The sequence below is a fragment of the Folsomia candida genome, unplaced genomic scaffold (genome assembly GCF_002217175.1).
Source record: "Folsomia candida strain VU population unplaced genomic scaffold, ASM221717v1 Fcan01_Sc007, whole genome shotgun sequence".
Classification (NCBI taxonomy): Eukaryota; Metazoa; Arthropoda; class Collembola; order Entomobryomorpha; family Isotomidae; genus Folsomia; species Folsomia candida.
The window spans coordinates 1,392,655-1,414,318 of NW_019091199.1; the positions used below are offsets into that span (position 1 = coordinate 1,392,655).

The 21,664-nt window shown below is 38.2% G+C and overlaps 6 protein-coding genes across 9 annotated transcripts in view; 4 read left to right on the top strand and 2 right to left on the bottom strand.

Annotated features, from left to right (window-relative positions):
• LOC110851724 (syndecan) overlaps window positions 1-4,526 on the top strand; it is a 55,554-nt gene extending 51,028 nt beyond the window's left edge. The window contains exons 4-6 of one of the 2 annotated variants that reach the window (XM_035854001.1): window positions 1,057-1,113; window positions 1,296-1,374; window positions 2,286-4,526. In XM_035854001.1, the coding sequence (XP_035709894.1) occupies window positions 1,057-1,113; window positions 1,296-1,339 (101 nt within the window). In that variant the 3' untranslated portion in view covers window positions 1,340-1,374; window positions 2,286-4,526. The remainder of the gene's footprint in view (window positions 1-1,056; window positions 1,114-1,295; window positions 1,375-2,285) is intronic. The other variant, XM_022099613.2, reaches the window with a different exon arrangement.
• Window positions 4,527-4,858: 332 nt separating this feature from the next.
• Window positions 4,859-6,795, top strand: LOC110852400. Of its 3 annotated transcripts, none has more exons than XM_035854027.1 (5): window positions 4,859-5,119; window positions 5,276-5,881; window positions 5,957-6,026; window positions 6,114-6,199; window positions 6,275-6,795. In XM_035854027.1, the coding sequence occupies exons 2-5, from the start codon at window positions 5,777-5,779 to the stop codon at window positions 6,635-6,637; spliced, it is 624 nt and encodes a 207-aa protein (XP_035709920.1). In that variant the 5' UTR covers window positions 4,859-5,119; window positions 5,276-5,776; the 3' UTR covers window positions 6,638-6,795. The 3 variants fall into 3 exon arrangements, with proteins under 3 accessions (XP_035709920.1, XP_021956159.1, XP_035709921.1); XM_022100467.2 differs by having other exon boundaries at window positions 5,288-5,881; XM_035854028.1 differs by having other exon boundaries at window positions 4,861-5,119; window positions 5,998-6,026.
• On the bottom strand, window positions 6,687-12,033 carry LOC110852399 (kynurenine--oxoglutarate transaminase 3). The gene is made up of 7 exons (XM_022100466.2): window positions 11,335-12,033; window positions 11,068-11,227; window positions 10,505-10,654; window positions 10,193-10,426; window positions 9,202-9,359; window positions 8,698-8,990; window positions 6,687-7,120 (listed from the first exon to the last, which is right to left on the bottom strand). Exons 1-7 carry the CDS (start codon window positions 11,415-11,417, stop codon window positions 6,891-6,893), a joined length of 1,308 nt encoding a protein of 435 aa, XP_021956158.1. The 5' UTR covers window positions 11,418-12,033; the 3' UTR covers window positions 6,687-6,890.
• A 183-nt stretch (window positions 12,034-12,216) lies between these two features.
• Window positions 12,217-13,366, top strand: LOC110852031 (transcription elongation factor 1 homolog). The gene is made up of 2 exons (XM_022099994.2): window positions 12,217-13,004; window positions 13,107-13,366. Exons 1-2 carry the CDS (start codon window positions 12,897-12,899, stop codon window positions 13,230-13,232), a joined length of 234 nt encoding a protein of 77 aa, XP_021955686.1. The 5' UTR covers window positions 12,217-12,896; the 3' UTR covers window positions 13,233-13,366.
• Window positions 13,367-13,588: 222 nt separating this feature from the next.
• Window positions 13,589-17,904, top strand: LOC110852510 (probable serine/threonine-protein kinase DDB_G0282963). The gene is made up of 6 exons (XM_022100599.2): window positions 13,589-14,336; window positions 14,488-14,700; window positions 14,763-17,167; window positions 17,248-17,270; window positions 17,350-17,469; window positions 17,534-17,904. The coding sequence occupies exons 1-6, from the start codon at window positions 14,182-14,184 to the stop codon at window positions 17,609-17,611; spliced, it is 2,994 nt and encodes a 997-aa protein (XP_021956291.1). The 5' UTR covers window positions 13,589-14,181; the 3' UTR covers window positions 17,612-17,904.
• A 605-nt stretch (window positions 17,905-18,509) lies between these two features.
• Window positions 18,510-21,383, bottom strand: LOC110852512 (kynurenine--oxoglutarate transaminase 3). Its single transcript, XM_022100602.2, has 12 exons — window positions 21,005-21,383; window positions 20,756-20,909; window positions 20,545-20,694; window positions 20,416-20,443; window positions 20,103-20,305; window positions 19,909-20,017; window positions 19,796-19,844; window positions 19,639-19,671; window positions 19,391-19,557; window positions 18,991-19,083; window positions 18,749-18,915; window positions 18,510-18,674 (listed from the first exon to the last, which is right to left on the bottom strand). Exons 1-12 carry the CDS (start codon window positions 21,343-21,345, stop codon window positions 18,621-18,623), a joined length of 1,548 nt encoding a protein of 515 aa, XP_021956294.1. The 5' UTR covers window positions 21,346-21,383; the 3' UTR covers window positions 18,510-18,620.
• Window positions 21,384-21,664: the final 281 nt, after the last annotated feature.

Consider the following 21,664-nt stretch of genomic DNA (forward strand, 5'->3'; position numbering starts at 1 on the left):
GAGGACAATGGAAAGAGAAAGCTTTTACTCCATCCTCGTCGTTGTGTTTCCTTTATGAGTTGGATAACTGATATTTCAGCGAAGGGAATTTGGATTTGCTCCGAGACTCGCCTTATTTATTTCTTCCATTCCACCTTTGCAAAGTTAGTTTCGAGATTATTTCTTCCCCTTGAGCGAATTTAAGACAATAAGTTCATACCTACTTACAGTTCCAGTGAAAGTTATATCATACATGCATACATCGTATATCTATAAATAAATATACGCCAGCTTTGTATTGATTGTTTGCACTTCAGAGTTGGAGTTTATGTTACTAATTGGGAATAATTACCATGCTTGAAATCGGATGAAATCAATAGAAACATGCTTGCTAATCACAAGTTTCAGGAATTGTAGGATTTAGGCAGAATTTGTTTAACCATGCAACTGTCATACGCAGAAAAGTATATGACCTACATACATAGATTTGACGTTCATGCCCTATTTTCAACGTTTGGTTGCTATCCTTGGTGTTTCAAACCATGTAGCTGCTGGCAAGTATAAAACTTGTGCGTAGGTGGCCACCAAATGTTGTTTAGCTTCAAACTCATAATATTTTGCAGAAAACTTTGCAGGTGCTTGTCATCTTTCAATTTTGTTGGCTTTCTGTCCTCTAAATTAAACGAATCACCCATAATAAATTTTACTTCTCGTTGACATTTGGCTTTAGGAAAATGTTGCATTTTTTTGCAAATCTAGTGAATCATGAGGTTGACAAATTTTATGGTACTTAAAATCTTAGTGTTCAAATGCATGCAGGTGAATTTTATTGAAATTTATTTTCTTGCGAATTTGTCCCTCTCAGATTACCATTATATTGCAATTAGATAAACGAGGGTTGTGTGAGTGCGAATTTTGTTGATGGCTTTAATTACTACGCTTGATTTATTAAACCACCCCTTTTCACCATCCTCATAATGCCATCTCCCCGGTCCTGCGATAATGCAGGCTGTGTTCTTGTAGCTTTACATATATGGTATGGATTGCGAATTTAATGTTAATTTATCTTTTTTGCAGCCATCATATGTGGGGCCATTGTGGGTCTTTTGTGTGCGATCCTGCTCGTCATGTTCGGTGTGTGAAAGATACATGCAATTCTGGGAATACATACGTATCACCAAACAAATCGGAATTATTAACTGGGCGTATTAAATAACTTTGAATTCATGTTTGTTTGGTGAGATCGGTTGCATTTCCATGATGCGAATTAATTTGCTAGATGATAGCTTAACATGAGTCACTTTTTTCCAATACAGTCGTGTACAGAATGCGGAAAAAGGATGAAGGCCAGACATTTTAGCTTAATACCTTCGCAGACCAATATGACGATGACTGGTAAGGGTCGTTTGCATACCTGCACAAAATATGGTCATTGAAAGATATTTTAAATGGGGATCTACAAAAATGTATGTGGTTCGTAACATGGTGGTGGGTGTAACACCTCCTAACTTTGCGAGAGCTGTTTTAATATATTAATTTTTATGATATTTTATTCTTAATCATCTCAATTATTAAAATGCATGCATGAAAAGTACGTGTGATACGGCATCATCGTGAGACACTTCGGAGTATGTAGCTAAAAAGGGGTCCATTTGAAATAGTTTTTCTCGTTCGAAGGGGTTTTATTGCATATTTGATAAAAACCTTTGTAATCAGATCTTGAAAACATCTTTGTGATCGAAATCGAAGGTTTTTTTATTAAATCATTAAAAAAATAGGTCAAATATCCTTTTACTAAAATAATCAAAATCTGTATACCGATAACTCCATTTTAGAATAGCCACACCCACTATTTCATGCATATGAATAATTTAGATGATACTAAAAAAAATTCGCCATATTTCAAATATTAGCAGCCGCCATGTTTAGAATATCGTTAAATTGCCATATATTTTTTGCAAGTATTGAATTTATGAACCGCCCTTACCGGGGTTCCTAAACCCCTAATTAGACACACTGTTTTTTTAGTTAAAATTAATTAGTCTAAAGATTTGGAAAATCAAGTCAAACAATTTTTAATCAGTGAGTGCAAAAACATTCATGTTATGCATTATATTATGTTTTACTCGGAACGTCTTTAAGAAAAATCCCACTATGTACATCTGTATAAATGATGCGTTGTCTTAATTTTGGAACAAAGACAAAAGACACAATTGTGCTCTGATCAGGGTTGTAGGAACCTCACCAGTTTCTCTTCCTCCGTGGTCGGGAAGGTATTAAGCTAACTGAAAATATCTGTGATGAAGGCTCGTACGTGCTAGACGACTCGAAACGGACCACCCCCTCGTACGGGAAGTCCAAGGAGTTCTTCGCATAGCAACTACCTACTCCTCTTAATCTTACAAACACTACCAACCTGTCTCTGGAACTGATGTAAATTATTGTCAATTGTCATCCTTCTTCTCCTGCGCCATTCGACAGGTCATCTTCTTTTATTCAACTGATTCAGAAGAGATATTTATTACCGTTTACTCATCGTCGTCGTCATCATCATCATCGTATTAAATATATACTTACGGATCATCGCTAGTTAACTAGTTCGTCACTGATGTTAAGTTTACACTAATTTTCATTCGATACCAACCGTTTAGTTCTAATTACAAGCCAGTCTCAGTCCAGAATGACCTACATACACAAATCAACAAGCGAATGCCATGATTATATACATACATATTTACATATATTATACCGTTATTACTAATTGGAAGGTTATCTACGATAAATAGATGAAACGTTACGATATTTTGTTAAGCATTTATTATTTTATAAATTTGATTATAAATTGAGCAATGGCAGCAGATATTCATTGAGTTTGAACTTGTTAATTTTGTATCGACGAAGAGTCCAGAAATCAATCCAATGTTGTAAGATCAAGAGGCGAGATATACGGAATTTCATCTCTGTTAAAGTACCTTAGTTTTGATGGAGAAAGTTGTATCTAACTTATCACTAGATTCCTTAGAGTACCATCTGCGGTTTGTATTTACCAAACTCAATCTATATAAATCCCGAAAATTGTGAACATCCATTGTAGAAGAATTTTCCACCATGAAATAACCTAAGCTTCCAGGAACAGCAGCAGCTAAAAATACGCCCTACTCTTGATATTCATTATACCTTCACCTTGACAGTATATGTAAACTCTAATCATGACCCACATACCTAGTTTTGTACAATAAATTAAATCAATTTGACTACTGTCCATCCTCTCGTCGTCGTGCATGTTTTTGTTCAGAATTCAATAATATGGCATAGCTGCTTTTACCCTAAAATTACCCACTTCCCACTAAATTATATCTTTAAAACTATTGATCGTCAGTTCAACATATGGTGTTGATCACATATGAGCGATAATGTTATCCACCATAGTTAAGAAAATGTTCAAAGTCAGTCCTAAATCTACATTTTATACGTCTTGAACAAGCCACTTCGCTAGCAATCAGTGTTACATATGATACGATTGTTTGGAATATGCCATTATATCCGTACATGTACCTATAAATTAACAAATGACTCCAGCTTTTGTTCCGTTCTACTTAATTAGACGTATTTATAAGAAACCCATCATGCATGGTTTTTTAATACCAACTTAGCAATAGTCTTGTTCGGGTATTACACATTTGATGAGATACATAAGGCACCCGGAACTGGATAATGTGTGTGAACGAATAAGATGATTCATGGCAATTAATTAACCAACTTTTGCTAATAAGACGGACGCTTAAGGGGCGAAGGTGGTGGGATGAACATGGATGAAATATTAAAAAGTGTAATAAGAAAATAATTCCACTGACCACGATTACTGCTACTTATTGTTATTGCTGCTATTCAACATTCAATTGTTGCATTTAAATTGACACAATTTTGATTTCAGACTGGAATATTATTATTATTAACCTTTGACAAACCCACTAAATATTTGACATTACATACATGTAGCGAGTTGTGTGTATGTTGCTGGGTCAGAAGCAGGATGCAGAAACAATTAAACGTGTAGTTTTGATCCTCGTGGAAATTATTAAGTGCAGCTATTAACGCTTGCCCTTGAAAGTCATCACTGCAATTATTGCTGTATTGGAGTGAATTTGAGTGAACGGATGAGATTCGAATTGCGTGTAATGTCGTGTGTCTGTGTTTGGGTAAATAAGTTCATCATCAAAAATATGATGAATGCGTCGTTGTCGCCGTGATCGTTGATCGTGTTTAGTTTTGATATATAAAAACTTCTTGTACCCGTCGTACGTACTACATAAATAAATACATACATATGTGAAGCAATGTTGTAATGCTATTTACATGAAATGTAATGATGCGAATGCATACATAGTATAATAAGATATAAAATGGATGTTAGGTGTATGAAATATGGTTACAAATAGAACATAATAATCAATAATCGCAAAGCTAAAGTAATTCAGATTGAATAGTAGTTCAAATTTGATTCCGATACAAAGTAAAATTAATAAAATAAGGATTGATAAAAAATATGAAAAATAATGTGTTCAAGCATGAATTATTTTTTCTACATACGTTTGCATTTGGTAATCATTAAAATTTGCATATCTGAAACGTTGAAATTATCATAATCCAAAACCTCAGATGATAGAAACAAAAATTTAAAATAAAAGCGCAGTATGCATGGGCAATGATCATTGGTCATATTAATCAAAATCAGTAATTGGTAGGTATTGATGGTAATAAACGTCCAAGAAAAAATCATATTATTCTTAATCAGAATTGCATACACATGCCAGTGACATTGATATTAATTTATTATCAAGCTGTATACGTATATGTATATACTGCCTGCTGCTCACATGCGTAATAATTATGCCTTTTAGGTGTATGCAAATCAGATGCAAACATGGCATACGTAATCCTCAGTCAGATTCCTAAATTCACTACATAAAAAGTTATTCGCGACACTGGCCACAAGGGGGACGTTGACTTTATGAGCAATGATTGCAACCATAAAAAATGGCTGGCATATTCTTGAACATCGTTTCCACGTGTCACTCCCATTCATCATCAAAGCAAAATCTCAGGGGACTTTTGAAATACACATTCTACAAGCGTCGTGGTAAGTGCTTTCATATTTCAATTTTTGCAAGTGAGACTTTCATCCAAGCCGCTCATGCAGGCTCCTTTGTAACATTAATTATTCTAATGATATGACATTACGCTTTCCGCATTTCATGAGGATTTAATTTTATTTCCTCGACGGTGATTTCATTAGAATGTTCTCCAGATGGAGAGACGAGGGAGACCATGAGACCGGAAACACTCTCAAATTACCGAGAAAGCAGTGAACGGGAGAAATCGAGTCGAGTTGACAATTAAATATATTCACTTCCACAACGCCCAACCCTCCAATTATCGCTCCGTTGTTGTGCCCCTTCTCCGGCTCCCCCTCAAGATTTCGTTAAATAAGTACGACTCAATTAGTTGAGCATATGAAGTTACTCCGCCTATAAATTCCCACCGATAATTAATAACGGAGAGGCTGGTTAAATTGTAAGAAAATGTGTATGGCTTACAAGAAAGATGAGTAATACGTATTTATTTGTCACACTTGTTTGGAAGTGTTGAGCAACTTTTGTACATAATAAATAATAGAGTAAAGTTGAGAAAGAAGTTTGACCGGATGTACGGTTGTAATCCGCAAATGATAAAGAATTTGTCTAAAACCCTAAACCCAGCAGCAGTAACATTATTGTAAGATTTATCTCATAACAAAATGTGCACTTTCTTGCATACTGGTTGCACTTTGATACTTGACAAAATATTAAAATATTGCAAAAACTTGCAAAAAGTTTGTCGTGTTGTTGCTTTAATCGATGCAGTAAGTTTACACATACATATTCAACCAGTTTACGTAATTTTCATAATAAAATAATGAGATACTCTGAGTTTATAGCTTCTGGGGCTCATAATTTTGGTGATACTACTGATCCGCAGGCTGAGGTCGGTCTCCGCCGAATATACAGGTAGGCCTTAATTTGTATAATTCTATTGTGCAACGCTGTAATATTCGCACTCACAAAATGCGTCACTAATGAATTTGTTCTACACAGAATCAACCGTGCATAATTTGCTTGTTCTTGGATTACAAGCATTTGAAATAGCGTCAGCTATTGTTCTCTACGAAGGGGTCCGGAGGGTATATCCTATTATTTGTTAAATTTATATGACTATAAATTTATATATGTGCATATATTCGTATACTGTTTTGCAGGACGTAGTTTGTATGATTAAGCTCTGGTTTCTCTACTGTGTGGCAAGATTTGTGGTTTTGACCTCGACAATCTATCCAAATCTTGTGTCCAGCTCGAGATCAAAACTTCGGATATGGATTTACGGATTTGAGGTTGCTTTCACTACGTTTCACATTGTTCAGTGTATTTGTCTACTTACGTTGCGCCATCAATCCAAGTCGCCTGCTCTCCACGATGATAATATCAGCAAAAGAGCTGTTTCCCCTACTTTCAGTTTCGGTGCAGGAGAAAGTGTCAGTGAGGTTCCGCTTGATAATGTATCAGAAGTAGTTGCTGCAGAATGTAAGGGAAAGTTGGGCACCATCTCAGAGATTACGGTCTAAATAATTGTATACTTAAAAATATATAGCAATGCGTATGTGCGTGCAGTTATAAGGTATTTCGAATAATTTATTAATTTGTCACAAGACATATACGCAGTTAGTTTACAATAAAAGTAAATTAGAACAAATTAGTGGGTCTCATTAGCCCATTAAGTAAATAAAAGCAAGCATGCCCTCCAAGTTGCAATTTTCATTGTTTAAAAGGAGTTCAGATTTGTTTGGTGACCCAAATAAAGGTAAAAGTTTGTGTGCATTATTTCTGGTTGGGAGCCTGGAGCAGTTTCAAAATTTCCTTTGCTTTCTCCAAGGTCTCAGTCTTCTTATAAAAGTTGAAACGAATGTAATTTCTTGCGAAATGTTTATGTTCTGCAGAATAGAAGGCAGATGGAGGTATCCCCAAGAGCTGTTTTTTCTTTGCCAACCATTTTACGAATCTTATATCTTCGCATTGATCCGTCTCACTCTCGAGGTCGACTGTTGACTCTATGGGACAAAGGAAAGAAAACACAAGTTGAGATAAGAAAAGCGTGGGTACGACATGGACCACCGGCCAACCTTCTTGCAAAATAATAATGAATAGATCGAACCGAGAAATTTGTCTACGCTAACAAGAGAATAATGACTTATTTGTTGGCGACATGGGGAACGTTGAGGTCGTGGTACGGTGACATCGCATGCAGTGAAAGTTGGTTGACAATGAAATAGATTATGCAGTAGTGACAAGCCTGGGTGCCTGGAGGAGGGCTGAGTATGCACACACAGAACTATGCATGAATGAGCACTATGTTAATAGGCACGAGTCTTGGTCTGCCACGAATTCACTTCAGGATTTACTAGGAACTGTTTGCTCCTGAATTTTACATATAATGGAAAATATCCATGAAAAGATTGAACCAGAGGTGAGATGGGTCAAGGTTTTTGAAAACCCGACCCGCCCAAGCCCGACTTTCCTGGGTGCTAAAAAAACCCGACCCAACCCAACCCGACAGTTTGCAGTTCGACCCAACCCAACCCAACCCAAGTTTAGCATTTGTTTGCCCAACCCGCCCAAGCCCGACTAAACCAGAACAAAAAATGACCCAACCCAACCCAACCCAACTCCGTCTCATTTCGCCCCAATATTTTACAAAAGAGGGCAACAGCAAATGAGAATTTCAAATGTTTATTTACCTTCAATAATATTTAATTTGCTTGCTCAAAAACTGTGTTCATGATTTTGAGCAAATTTCTTCAAGCATTTTGTAGTTTTGTTGTAAAGTTAAAAAAAAGAAGTAGTAATACATAGAAGGAAACATCAACGTGCTGGAATTGTGGTTATCGAAAGTAGAATATCCGAACTGCCGACGTCGACAGAAACATTAAAAGATAAATCCAGTTAGATTTCTGATTTTGGCACCGAAATGATTTGCAAAAAAAAGAAATGTATTGCGTTCTGCACGCACATGGGTAAAGACAACACTAGTGCCCCATATGGAGAGAATGTGAAACTAAAATGCCAAACCCAATCCTCAACCCAACCCAACCCATACTTTTCTACCAAAATGCCCAACCCGCCCAAGCCCGGCTTGAACTATTAGGCCCGAACCCAACCCGCCCGACTCCTTAATTTTTTTGCCCAACCCGCCCAAACCCGTATGGGTTGGGTCGGGTTGAACCCGACTGAGTCGGGCGCCCATCTCACCTCTGGATTGAACCGCAGGTTGGATTTCCCACACAATAGGACGTCTTCTATTCATTTCATTGCCCAACATGTTCGGTCCTCCGACGTGGTTAACGTTAACGAGAAATTGCAAACGTTTCTTTTATATGAACAAAATATTATTGAATTTTAGTTGTTTGCATTTTCAGGAAAAGTGAACTGCAAAAAACTCATATGAGACAGAAATGTAATTGTATATTTATTGGTTTGTGCAACCATGTGGAAAATTGCGTAACCCGGTTGTACATAAATATGTATACCTGTTATGCATTGCTATGCAAAAACACTACTTAGCATGTACATCCAATGGGCATATGATTTAATATTTGCGTATTTGAGTACTCATATAGTTTGAATGTACCTATTGGGGTCCAGTCGACGAGGATGAAGTATCCCCCTTGCGGCACCACGGGGACCATTCCAGCGTCTCGAATTGCTTTTACCATCTCATCCCGCTTGCCGACCAATTCCTTTGTCAATTTCTGAAAGTGAGACTGCTCGGTCCCAAGACGTCCTATCTCAACTTCTAGTGCAGCAGCTACGGCCTCTTGTTCTGGAGTTTGACACATGTAGGTACAGTTTTGATGGGCAATTTGCAAATTCCGTATTAGGTGATGGGGACCATACGCCCAACCTAGTTTCCATCCCGTTAAGCTGAAATAATAATATTCGCAATATGGAGAAAAGCCATGGCCAGCTCATTCAAAATTGAGGCACTTCAATTTTGAATTTTAGCAATTTTGATACGAGCTTGACGAAGCAGTTATTTTGAAAGGTGTTAATGCAAAATTAATTGCGTTGGACCAAAAATTCACTTCTCTCTTCTTAATATAGTAATCCATTGTTTAACGAGAAATTAAATTACCTAAAGGTCTTTCCTGCTGAGCCAATGGTCACAGTTCGCTCCCACATGCCAGGCAGAGATGCAATTCGAATATGTGAATTATGGTCATAAACGAGCCACTCATAAACTTCGTCCGAAATTACAAGCACATTGAATTTCTTGCAGAGATCTGCGATAGCCTGTGTAAAAAAGGATTGTTAATGGAATATAAAAATGTGAAATGATGGAATGAAAATTCAGAGATTAAATCCGGAAAATGAATTATAAATCTTAGTTTTAATGACGAGAAAAGAGAACGACCACCTCATTAAGAAACCTGAAGCTAATTAAGAAATATGATATATTCCAGAAATGAGTAAATAACATGATCATTCATATTTCATGAGCATCTTGTTTCTTTGCTCATTTCCAACTAAAGCATATGCAAATAGGGCACAGGATATGTCCAGTGAAGATGGTGGATTAGAGCAGTTTACAAAATTTGATACGGTAATAAATTTAGTGGTCATCTCATCAACAACGTGTGCAGATTATTTCCTTTGCCTGATGACTATTAATATTTCCAAATGGCTGCATTAAGTATATCCGATGGGTCTCAGGATTGTTCATATACATAAACTACATGTAGGTATTAGATACATAACATAGTAATTGCTAACTTCATCTTCTTGCATCGTTGTATCCAGAAAAATTGGCCAACCTTCAAAATTTTTGGTTTCGATCTGCGAACTCTGCTAGTCATACTTTGTTTTCTATTTCACTATTATCACGAACGAACGAACGATTGTAACCCATGTTAATTCCTTTTCCATCAGAGAATTCAATTCGAACTGAACGACCCCTATCGCTTTAATACGATATAGGACGTTTCCTAACTCTTATTTTCAAACATCACCGTCCGTAACGGCCGACCTTACCCTCGTCGGTCCCTTGGTCCATTATATAAATTATTAACGATATGCTCGCATTGTATCGTTACCAATTGACTGCATACTTAACTTCATGGACTTACCGTTAGTTCTTCTCTACTGAACATTTTGCCCAATGGGTTATTGGGCGTGTTGAGGATGATGGCTTTCGTCTTTGAGTTGAACAATTTCCCTAGTTCATCCATGTCAAGGCACCAGGATGCCGACGACGCCGAGCTGTTTACGGCGTCTGGCTTTAGAGCAATGTACCTTGGCGTCCCACCCGCAAGAAGTACCATTGGTTCGTAGCAATCGAAGTACGGCTCAATTATGATCACCTACGTATTGCAGCATAACATACATACATACAACGAATTGAAATTGATATGCCGCAAGTTTAGCTGCTGCTCTATTACCTCGTCACCTGCACCGACATTGGCCATGATGGTGTAAAATAACGCTCCATAAGCACCCCCGGTAACTAGAACTTCATTCATGGGGTCAATACTTCTATCCAAAAGTTTCCCATATAGCGCAGCAAGTGCTTTAACAAGCCTTGGATGACCCTAATAAGAAAAATACCAAATGGTCTACTTTGGATGGAATTTGGTGTATGGTGAAAGTTTAGTCTTCAGCCACATGAAAGTTAACTTAATGTGTGTGTGTGGTGAAATGGGGACCGACAAATTTCTCAATAAGGATACTTTTGCAATCGTCAACGACCAAAAGTGAAGAAATAAAAGGAAAGTACAAACGTAAACTCTAAGTTGACCAAACTATCCACATGTTTCTTTAATATGGATTTGCGGAATACTAGCAAATAAGGCTGAAAAGGAGAGAACTCTTATTTTTGTCTTCTTCTCATGAGCAGATAGGGAAAAAAGTGGATAGGTCGACGTCAAATCAAGTTGGTAACCCTCACTCAGATAAACATTGGCCCTTATATGTATTAACCTTTACCTTACTATATATTACTTACATATGCCCTTGCGTATTGATGAAAAGCATACAAATTGGGATCGGATCTGCAAACTTTCTCCAACTCGGCCACGATGGCAGGTGCAGGTTGAAAGTCAGGGAATCCTTGACCGAGATTGACACAATTCCCTAGAACGTCGTTCAGAGAATTGAGCTCGATCCTGAATATTTTTCATTAAAAAAGTTCCAATTGAGTACTTTGTAGAGCAATATTTTCCAATTAAATAAATGTAATTGAAGGATTCTCAGCGCAGGAATCATCTCTTACCACACGTTGCTCTCTAGGCCACGATACTTCGAATCCACTTGAAATTTATCATTTCCATTTTTTAGCTCTGCGTTGGATGTCATTACGGCAAATATTCGTATGAAATGCACGCGCTTGTTACAAAAAAAACTTGATGGAGATTAGACTTGTTGTGTCCAGTTTATACCCACTTTTCTATACATCCATCTATCCGTACGTCGCTAAAATTATTCTTAAGGGTATGAACGACGGCAAACTCTTTCTTGTGAAGATTTATGGTTTATTACATCCGGAATGTTGCTTTCTCTCCTTGAAGAGACTGGAAGAGGAAGGATGAGAAAATCCCTCTGCCCTCGTTTGCCAATGTGCGTTGAATGGTAATATTGTGCAAGGCAAGACGAGTGGATGGATGGACGAACGGACGGACGAGGTGGGGAGGAAACGGGGAGAAAGTTGGAAAGTGAAGAGAAAGTCGACGAAGACGAGCCAAGAATGGATGTGCTTGGTTGTTGGTGGTGGTAGCTGTGGTTCGACGAGTTAAAGTTAAAAGTATGGAGGAAATGATGATTGATGTGATTCGATTTTTCAGACTCGTGATGATGGAATAACAATGAGGACAAGTTAAATCAAAAATCTCAAAATTTTCTTCACACAGACTAAACGAAAAGTGTCACAAATCGAATATACATATATCTATTATGCTTACTCGTAGTAAGTAAGTGTTCTGTGCTCACTGACGAGTACGAAGCCGACTATTGCTCGAGTGGCAGGATGACCTCGCTTATCAAAAAATTCACACTTGGCACTGGCATATCTCTTGAAAATTGTGTGATAAGCTCATACATACTGCTCTCTCTTTTAAAGCAAGCACTAAAACTTGGACAGACTTGACGGTTCCACAAGCACGGACTCCGAGCTTGTTTGGTACAGAGCCATCAAATCGGGTGACACACTGATATAAAACATGTACTCTTAGAAGTAGAAGGCAGGCAGTCAAACTTGTGGTTGTGGTTATGAAATATAATTATCAATTACCATACCACACAAATATTTTCTACCTGTAAAGCATGTGAATTATTTTTATTTTTATGCATAGTCATGTACGCATTTTTAATACTCCTAGAAGCTATTACAGATAGTCCTTACTGCAATATTTTGTACTAATTACTTTAGTAATTACACTCTATCATATAGTCGCTGCAATTCTGCAGGACTATTTTTCGCATGAGAGTCGTGAGGCCCTTAAAATGACGACTAGGGGCGGATGGGGGAGTTAGAGTGCGAAGACTTGGAGACAGGAGGAGCGGGCTGAGGTTGAGCGAGCCAGTTGTAAGCACAATTTCTTACCTCTCCTCCAGCTGAGGTAGGAAATTGAAATTATTCATTCAGCAAGGAATCACAGCCTGGTCGTTTGTATACATTGTTGTTTATACACATTGATATTTACTGATTTAAAAACATTCATTGACGTGGATAGCAAATAAGTGGACCAGACACCAGACAAAGAGAAAAATTGACTACGATACGACCGGATGAAATAGCTTACCAGAAGTTGGCACATTAATACTTGCAAATTCTGAAAGATGGGGAAGAAGAAAAGCAAGAGGAAGCCCCCAGCAAAGGTCAAGTCCATCGAACCTCTCGAGACGCAGTTTAATTGCCCGTTCTGCAACCACGAGAAAAGTTGTGAAGTTAAAATGTAAGACGATTATCAGAATATAAATTCTGCATCGAAATCAATGTCAAGTAGCTTGTAAGTACTATTCTGAGTTGTATAATTTTACAGGGACAAGACTAGAAACACTGGAAGGATAACGTGCCGAGTTTGTATGGAATGTTTTCAAACACAAATTAATTATTTGTCTGAACCCATCGATGTTTACAATGATTGGATCGATGCTTGTGAGACTGCTAATTAACTAACTTCTCGTCGTAATTTAAAGTGTCCAATAATTTAAATGTATTATTTTTCCTTTATTATTTTTCGTTGAATAATGAACGTCTGAAATAAATCATCAACATTCTTAATAAAACAAATATGCTCACTACTAAATATATGCCAAGTAATATTCTTGTGTCTGTATACAATCCAGACGACAATTTGATTATGCCCTTTCCCAATAATAATGTACATGTAAGGTATCACAAATTGACCATATCAATCATACTCATACATATCCATTATTGTTGTCAACTAATAAGCAACTTTAGTTGCATGTATAGTATATTTTCGTAGCATACTGAATAACGATCTCTGCTGATAATTTGTCGATTCTAATTGACAATCAATAATATTTATTCATCTAATTCCACAAATGTTGTGTTTCAGATTTTTATACAAAGACAAACAATAATAATGTTTTATTAGAGAGTTGTTGAGCCAGAGTTGTACTAGCACAAAAATCCTTTCCGAGTGTCTTCGGGCTTGCTTGGTCTATCTCAATGCAATGTAAAACATATACGTAATATGAGGATTTATTTGGTTTGGTTGGTATAGGATTGAAGGCAAAAGCTCGTTTCCATAATACTCCAATGTGTAAGCCTACTTCGTATCAATCATCATGGAGGATAGTGGATTGCTATTCACAAGACTTGCTTTCCCTCACCCTGTACATACTCTTAATAGGAGTGTGTGTACTTAACTGCCCAATTAGCAAATTAGATTTCCACCACCACCACCACCAATCCAGCAGCCTTGATTTTGCTTAAATTGTTGGATTGTTTTGGAATGTGCAATAATAGGAGAGAGAGATATGTGTAACATGGTGAACTGAGCCAACCTATTAACATATATTTGATCAAGGAGGACTCTCCTGCCTTATATCCTGTACTTGGTCCGGGGGGAGGAGAACGTCGCCAGAGGAGGGAATGTCGAGAAAAAATGCTGGTGGGGGCTTGATAGCCAAAAATTCGGTCATCAAATGTTCAATTGATGATCTGCAATTGGACGAAGGCCTTCTAGTTGTCTCCTTTGCCCACAAAGACAATCTCTATCAAGGCGTTCTCCTCCAGCTCAACAGAGAGTAAGACATCAAATTCGTTGTATTTGGAGATTTATGCTGACACTACTTCTAATGACTCATGGTTCACATTTAACTCGCTCTGAGCTCAGCCAATGTAGAAAATTGATAGAATTCCTGAGATCACATTTTTGTGTCGTTCGTGTGTTTGTAGGAGGGGAATTCCAGCAGGAATATCATTTCCGAAAGAGTACTTTTCCGTTGAGAAAAAGCCTGCGGAGCAGCAAGCCAACCCCATCCAGTCACCCCCTCTCACCCAGCGCAACACCTACTTTCAAGAAACAGACCATGGGCGGCAGTATCGCTCCCTACGCCGCATTATTAAAACCCCAGCAAGGTTCAAAAACTCGAGAATGTCCCTACGACCGTAAGTTTATAATCTTTCCTCGATTCTTCTGACTGATTGAAATATCATCCTCTCTTATGCAGAGTGCAAAGACCAGTTCTTTGTGCAAAATGCGGAGCTCTATGCAATGAAAAGGCAGCTATTGCTGGAGAGGAACCTATTGCTCCTAACAGTAATGGCAAAATATGTAACAACAATGGAAGCTCGGAAGCTGACAATAATAGGCAAAAGAAAAACCAAGACTCTAAAAAATCTCCAGGCACTAATAATAATAAAAGTAGTAATAATGGTCCGAATAGCAAGGCGTCCACCAAAGATAACTTGCTACTCACTCCAAGAGTGAAGCTAGCAAAGTTATCCCCATCAGATGATAAGAGGACACTCATTTTGCCCGTTGTCGACGACCCCAAAATAGACTACAACTATGAAGGGGTCGGAAGTATAGGAATCGTGGACAATGCTTGGAAACGACCACTATCCAAACCGTTGAAATATCAAACGAGACACCAAACAAACTCGAAACAAGTCTCAAAACTTACCAAACTCCCTTCTAAACTAATTTCCAAAAGCAGTAGTAGTGGTAGTATTAGTTCTCAGTTAAAAGGTGCGTCTTTAGTGGATTCTCATGATGAGTCCCATCAATGTCCAATTTTTCGCATTACAAAAGCTCCCCACTTGAAATCTAGTAGTGATAAGCAAAGCAAGGCGAATAATTTGAAATTATTCATAAAAAAGCTGACTATGGCTCGTGAAGCGAAATTTCAAGAGCCATCAGTCACAGGAGAAAGCAGATCGCAGCAAGATGAGCAATCTGATGATGTCAACTCAAAGCCTTCCCTCAAAAAAATATTGAGTGTGCCTCCCATGAAAATTCCAATTGTAAAAACAAAAGTGAAATTAAAAAGACGAAACTCGACAATGCCCTACCGCTTCCAAGAAAGCGGCAACAGCAAAAACTCTCACCCTACTATTACTTGGCGAACACGCAAGGTTTCGACAATGTCAAACCCGGATGATAAAGTGATTTCTCCTGTCGCAGAAGATAAGGTTTATGACGCAAGTCTCAACCTTTTGATGAAGGATATCAAAAGAGAAGTTGACATCAACGGACAACAAAGCCATCACGATAATCATAATGACACATTACTAATACCTCCACAAATTGAGAAACAACCTCAGCCATTTTTTGATAGTGACCTCAGCCCAATTCAATCTCCTGAAGAGTTTCAAGATTCTGACGAAAGTTTATCCATGATCACGCCCGACCAAACACCTACGGCTAAAACTCCTGTGATAAAAATTACTTTTGGATCTTCGGGAAACGGAATGGTTGTTCAAATTCCGCCACGAAAAACGAATCACAATCCTCACAAGTCTGAGCAAGAAGAGTTGGTGGCCACAGAAAACCTGTTGGATCCCAAAGCGGTCAGAAAAGCACTGAAGAAAGCGAGAAAGGAGGCGAAGAGAAAACAGTCTGAGAAAGCAGCCTTAAATAAGGAGAAGGAATCGCCTTGCAGTAGTAGTAGCAACAGTGGAGGTTGTGGTAGCGTTAGTTATCCAGCAGTAGTATCAGAGTCATCAACGCAAGCCACAATCGTACCCCTTTCTTTTAACACAAAACCTGCCTTAACCCCGCTTACTATTCATCTTAATAGCAGTCACCCATCGTTAAACAAAGCTAACAGTAATCCTGTTGAAGAAGGCGAACTTTCCTCCAGTCATCGGCATCTCCTCGCAGCGCCAACAACGCCCAACCAAAGAGAAAGCACGAATGTTGCTCATCCCGAGAGCGAACGGTCAGGAAAAAAGAAAAAGAAAGCGAAAAAGAGAAAACGGCAAAAGGACCATAAAGAGAATGACTTGGAAAACCCCAACAATGATGAAAGTCATCATCACCATCATCATCACCACCACCACCATCACAATCAGAATGTGCTGGTGACTTCTGGCACCCCTGCTGCCCCTGGTTCTGAAGTTTCTAGTCCTACTTTCAAGTCTGATACGATCCAACATGATAGCCTCATAATTCCCCCGATGATAAGTAATAACGGTCCTAATAAAATACGGCAACGACGGAGTAGTAGTATTAATATCTCCTCCCCACCAGTGAACCGAACGTCACTAAAAGCAGATGATGATAATACAGACGTGGTCAGTATTAGTGAGGATGCAACAAGCACATTGGTGGACACTCCTACGAATAATCCACAACGTGTATGCATTAGTCTTAAGCGACTAAAAAATCAGACAAATGCATACATTCCTTGGAATGGGAGGAGCATCAATTGTTTCAACAGTGATGACCACGACGAGACCACTTCGGATAGTGCGGATAATGAAGAACCTCATGATTTTCAGGACACGATATTTCTGAGTGATGAATCCGGTGATGGATCCCAAGGTCCTGTCCAGTCTGTCGAATCGTACAATCATGTGCAGTCCAATCAAGTGTACAGGAAGGGGGATGTCGTTTGGGGGAAATCAACAGGTGAGTTGCATTCTAACTTAGAATTTCTAAGTTTAACCAGTGGATTATGTTCAATCTTTGTTCTTGTAATACAATGTTAGGCTGTCCGTGGTGGCCAGGGAAGGTGAGTTTTTATGATCCCATATCGCATAATAACTTGGAAATCTGAGCTTAATTTAATCCCATTTTCGCATTTTGTTAAGATTGTTGACATCCAGCTCCGAGGTGTAACCGACGTTCGTGCAAAGCTTGCCTGGTACAGATCGTCCACGCAGTCCTGCATAACTTTGTCTGATTTGCACCCATTCGAAGAGTACTTTGATGTGAGTAAATAATTAAGGAGACAAATACAAGTTGCCATTTAAAATAAATTCCTCTTTGTTTCAGATCAAATATACCAAAAATCGGAAAAGGGGTTTTTACCAGCAAGCAGTTCGAGAGGCTTTAATCGATGCTCATCAATGATCGAACTTACAAGACTTATATGCAACCGACTGAATATTCTGCCTTTGACGTTGAACCGCATATGCAGTTGTCTTCTTTGTTGACTTTTTGTCATGCAGCAAATCAAACTTGCAACTTTCCGAGTTTGTCTATTTAATCTGTCTATCCACATATTTTTTTCTGTTTTAAACTAATTCAAACCAATATTCGATTTAATTGGTTATTTTGTATAAGAACGATAACGCTAAATATCATTATATGTACCATCAATCGCAGTGGTATGTATACAAAAATAAATAATTATGCAACATAAATTCTATGTTCGTTTTTTATTACACGTTTATTTACACCCTCTATTTCGAATTAACAATAATTCTGCTAACCCTAAAGAAGCAATTATCGAAAAACTCCAGATATCTCCAGATAACAGTTTTCGTAAAATTTTATTGTTCTCATCGGATATTCTTTATCTTACTGAATTTGACGACTTTTTTCCAATTTAGTCAGAATTACCTGATATTCTTCTGCATATTTATGTAATATATGTACATAGTAAATATCACCGTGCTGCACGTTAGCTTTAGATGATCAACATCGATTACACAATGCATTTGCGTAATGTACCACCACCATTATATTTAATCACAATATGATGAATTTATGACGGAATTACAATAATTAGAGCTAGTCAGCACAAACGAAGGCTCGGATACTATTTAGCTAATATGTATTTTATAGGTTTGGGGATGCATTACTACATGCTAGGGTAGATCAATTTCGGCTTTAATAAATAAATACTTAATTCTTTGGCATTTAAAAGTTAGCATTTATAAAATATGAGGATGGTGTAATATGTGTTTCTTGATTTTAAACATAATTCGGTTGTTTGGCAGGATGTATATACATACAAGGGAAAAGGGTAAGTAATAACAAATCGCCGATCGTTTATTCCTTTCACTCAAAAAATTATCAGAGGCTCTCGAAATTATCATCTTTCTTAGGTCAGATTATTTATAATACTTTGTTTCAATTACGAGTTTTTGAACTGTTTTAAAATTTCGTCAGCTTGTTGTAGCGTATCCGTCTTTGGATAAAAATAAACATTTCAAATTAGGTTAGCAAACCAATATTTCAATAAATAAGGGTAAAATCAAGTACCTTTTTATAAAAACAAAGTCGGATATAGCTTTCTCCTAAGTGCTTATGATCTTCAGAATAGAAAGCGGATGGAGGGATTCCAAGTAATTTAAATTTTTTGGCGAACCATTTGACAAATCGATAGTCAGCACATTTGTCCGTCTCAGAACTTAGGTCAACTTTTGATTCTAGATTAACACAAATGTCTAAAATTATTATTCTGAACTAAAAATCATTTTCTCAATTCCTCTATCATGCATTACCCATTGGTGTCCAGTTGGCCAGCATGAAATAACCTCCCTCAGGTACTACAGGATTCATTCCTGTATCTTTTAATGCCTTGGCCATCATATCACCTGAAATCATATGGAATGAAATGCCACCATCAAACAAACTGATTTCTTCAGTTAATCCATCAGCTCATCACGATGACTATTTTATTTGGAAGAATTGGCATTTCTTAGGATTAGTGAGAACTGAGAACTATGTATTAATACGTGGTGGTTGGTTTACTAGGCACGATCAAATCGTTGGTAACCTATATGCCATTTTCACACAACTTTAAACCTACATGTTAAAATATATATAAATGACCAGCAAATGCACTCAAAATACGTATATCTAGCCTTATAAATACTCTTCCAAAAACGCAATCAAACTTACGTCGACGTTTCAAATCAGTTGCCATTTTGTAAAAGAAACTGTTGGTTGTTCCCAAGCGCTTAATTTCTTTTTCCAAAGAGACTGCCAGGGCTTCTTGTCCTGGTGTTTGGCAAGTGTAAACACAGTTTTGATGAGCGACTTGCATATTTTTTATGAGATGAGCACTCCTGTACACATGGATTAAATAATGATTATTAACCAGGTAGTCGGTTGATGAAAACACCACTTGTTAGTTTTTATTTGCTTACCCATATGACCATCCTAGTTTCCATCCAGTTAAACTGGTAAAAGAACATTACTTATTAGTCATCCTTTTAGTGATTCCCAAATATGTGTAGTGCACATTTTTTCACGCTGGATAATACTGGGCGTGCATCAGTGCATGTGAATCTACGTTATTATTACCTAAACGTCTTTCCAGCAGATCCAATAGTAATTGTCCTCTCCCACATTCCTTGAAATTGGAAAAATAAATAAATAAAATTCGCACACAACGTAAGACTGAAGCAGTAAAATACCTGGCAGTGATGCAATTCTAACGTGGTCGCTCCCTTCGTAAACAAGCCACTCATATACTTCATCCGAAATAACAAGAATGTTAAATTCTTTACACAACTCCGCAATCACCTAAGATGGCAAACTGGATTAATCCTCAAGAGCTCATCGACTTCGACTAAATCAGTCGAGTAAAGGTATAAAATCTCCTTATTACCGTGAGTTCTTCTCTACTAAACACTTTCCCCAATGGATTATTTGGAGTATTTAAGATTATAGCTTTAGTTTTCTCGTTAAACAATGATCGGAGCTCTGCTTCGTCCAGCTTCCAAGTTGCAGAAGAATCATCCATCACATTCACCGGTTTAAGAGAAATGAACCTTGGTGTTCCTCCAGCTAACTTGACAAGGGGTTCATAGCCTGTTGGATAAAAATAAGTAAAATGTGCAAAAAACGACCAAGTTCAATTCTGTTGAATGGTCCCCAAATTAGTTCCACTAATAATGTTTAAAAATAATAAATGTACTTACAATCGAAGAAAGGTTCTACGATAATCACCTGCATTATTCACAAAAAAACATTGCATTTTACTGCCATCAGCAGTTGCATACAATTATATAAAAAGAGGATCTGTTAGCTACAATAAAAAATAGAATTACCTCGTCACCCCGCCCTACATGAGACATTATAGCTGCAAACAGACTGCCATAAGCACCTCCAGTGACCAAGACTTCCGTGTTGGGATTGATATCCTTCCCAATAAGCCTCGAGTACAACTTGGCCAGTGCTTTCACAAGTCGGGGATGTCCCTAATACAGGATTACATCATAATTCCACCGTCTCTTCAACTTTCTCCAAGGGACAACCCACCATTGACCTCGTGTACTGGTGCAGCAGGGGCTCGGCCTCCTGTTCACATGCCCTAGCCAACTCCTTTACCACGCTCTCGGCAGGCATAAAGTCGGGAAATCCCTGTCCGAGGTTCAACGGCTTCAGCTGAGCGTTCAACTCTATAAATTCAACCCTAATAAATAAAGCAACGTCAATTAATTCTAAATCCATTTTGCATCTAATCCGTCCTTTGTCCTATCGTATATGTATTAATCAACTTTCACTCACCAAACATTCTTCTCCAACCCGTGATATTTGGTGTCAAGAGAGAACTTGGGATTGGGAGGAAGCAGTTTTTCCTTGATGATGGTCGTGTTGCTGCTGCTGCTGGGTTCTGGAGCTGGGGCTGGAGCAGAGTCCGCCATGGTTGTAGAAATTAGTCGTGCGAAAGGCCAGACTGGGCGACGTCGACTCTGGGTTAGGCAGGTCGACAAGGGTGAAACTGACTGCCCGCAACAACAAGTTGCCGATTGTCGTCTGCTGAGAGTGCTGTTGAGAAGAAGGAGTTTCTTCTGCTGGAGTTTGGCAAAAGTAGAAGACTGGATGGAAAAAGGGGAGCGGAACGCCATTTCTCTCCAGCAGAGGAAGCAGCAGCCCAGTCACTAACCGCTCATTCCTCACTTTCCCCATCAAATCCCTCTCCCACGTAGGCCAGCAATCGATCTCTCTCCACTTTGTCTCCTCGCTCTCGCTCTCCCTCGCTTTCCCCGTCCGCTTTCTCCACCAATCTCGCCCGACCTCCTGCTTTCCCTTCCGCGACTTCCTCTCCTCAATCAGAGGGATCCTTGGGCACTGATGCATCGGCTTACTTGCTAATTAATAGTTGAACTGTAATCTTGCATGTCATGCAATGCAATGCTATGCCAAAAGGTAGAATTATGGTGGAAT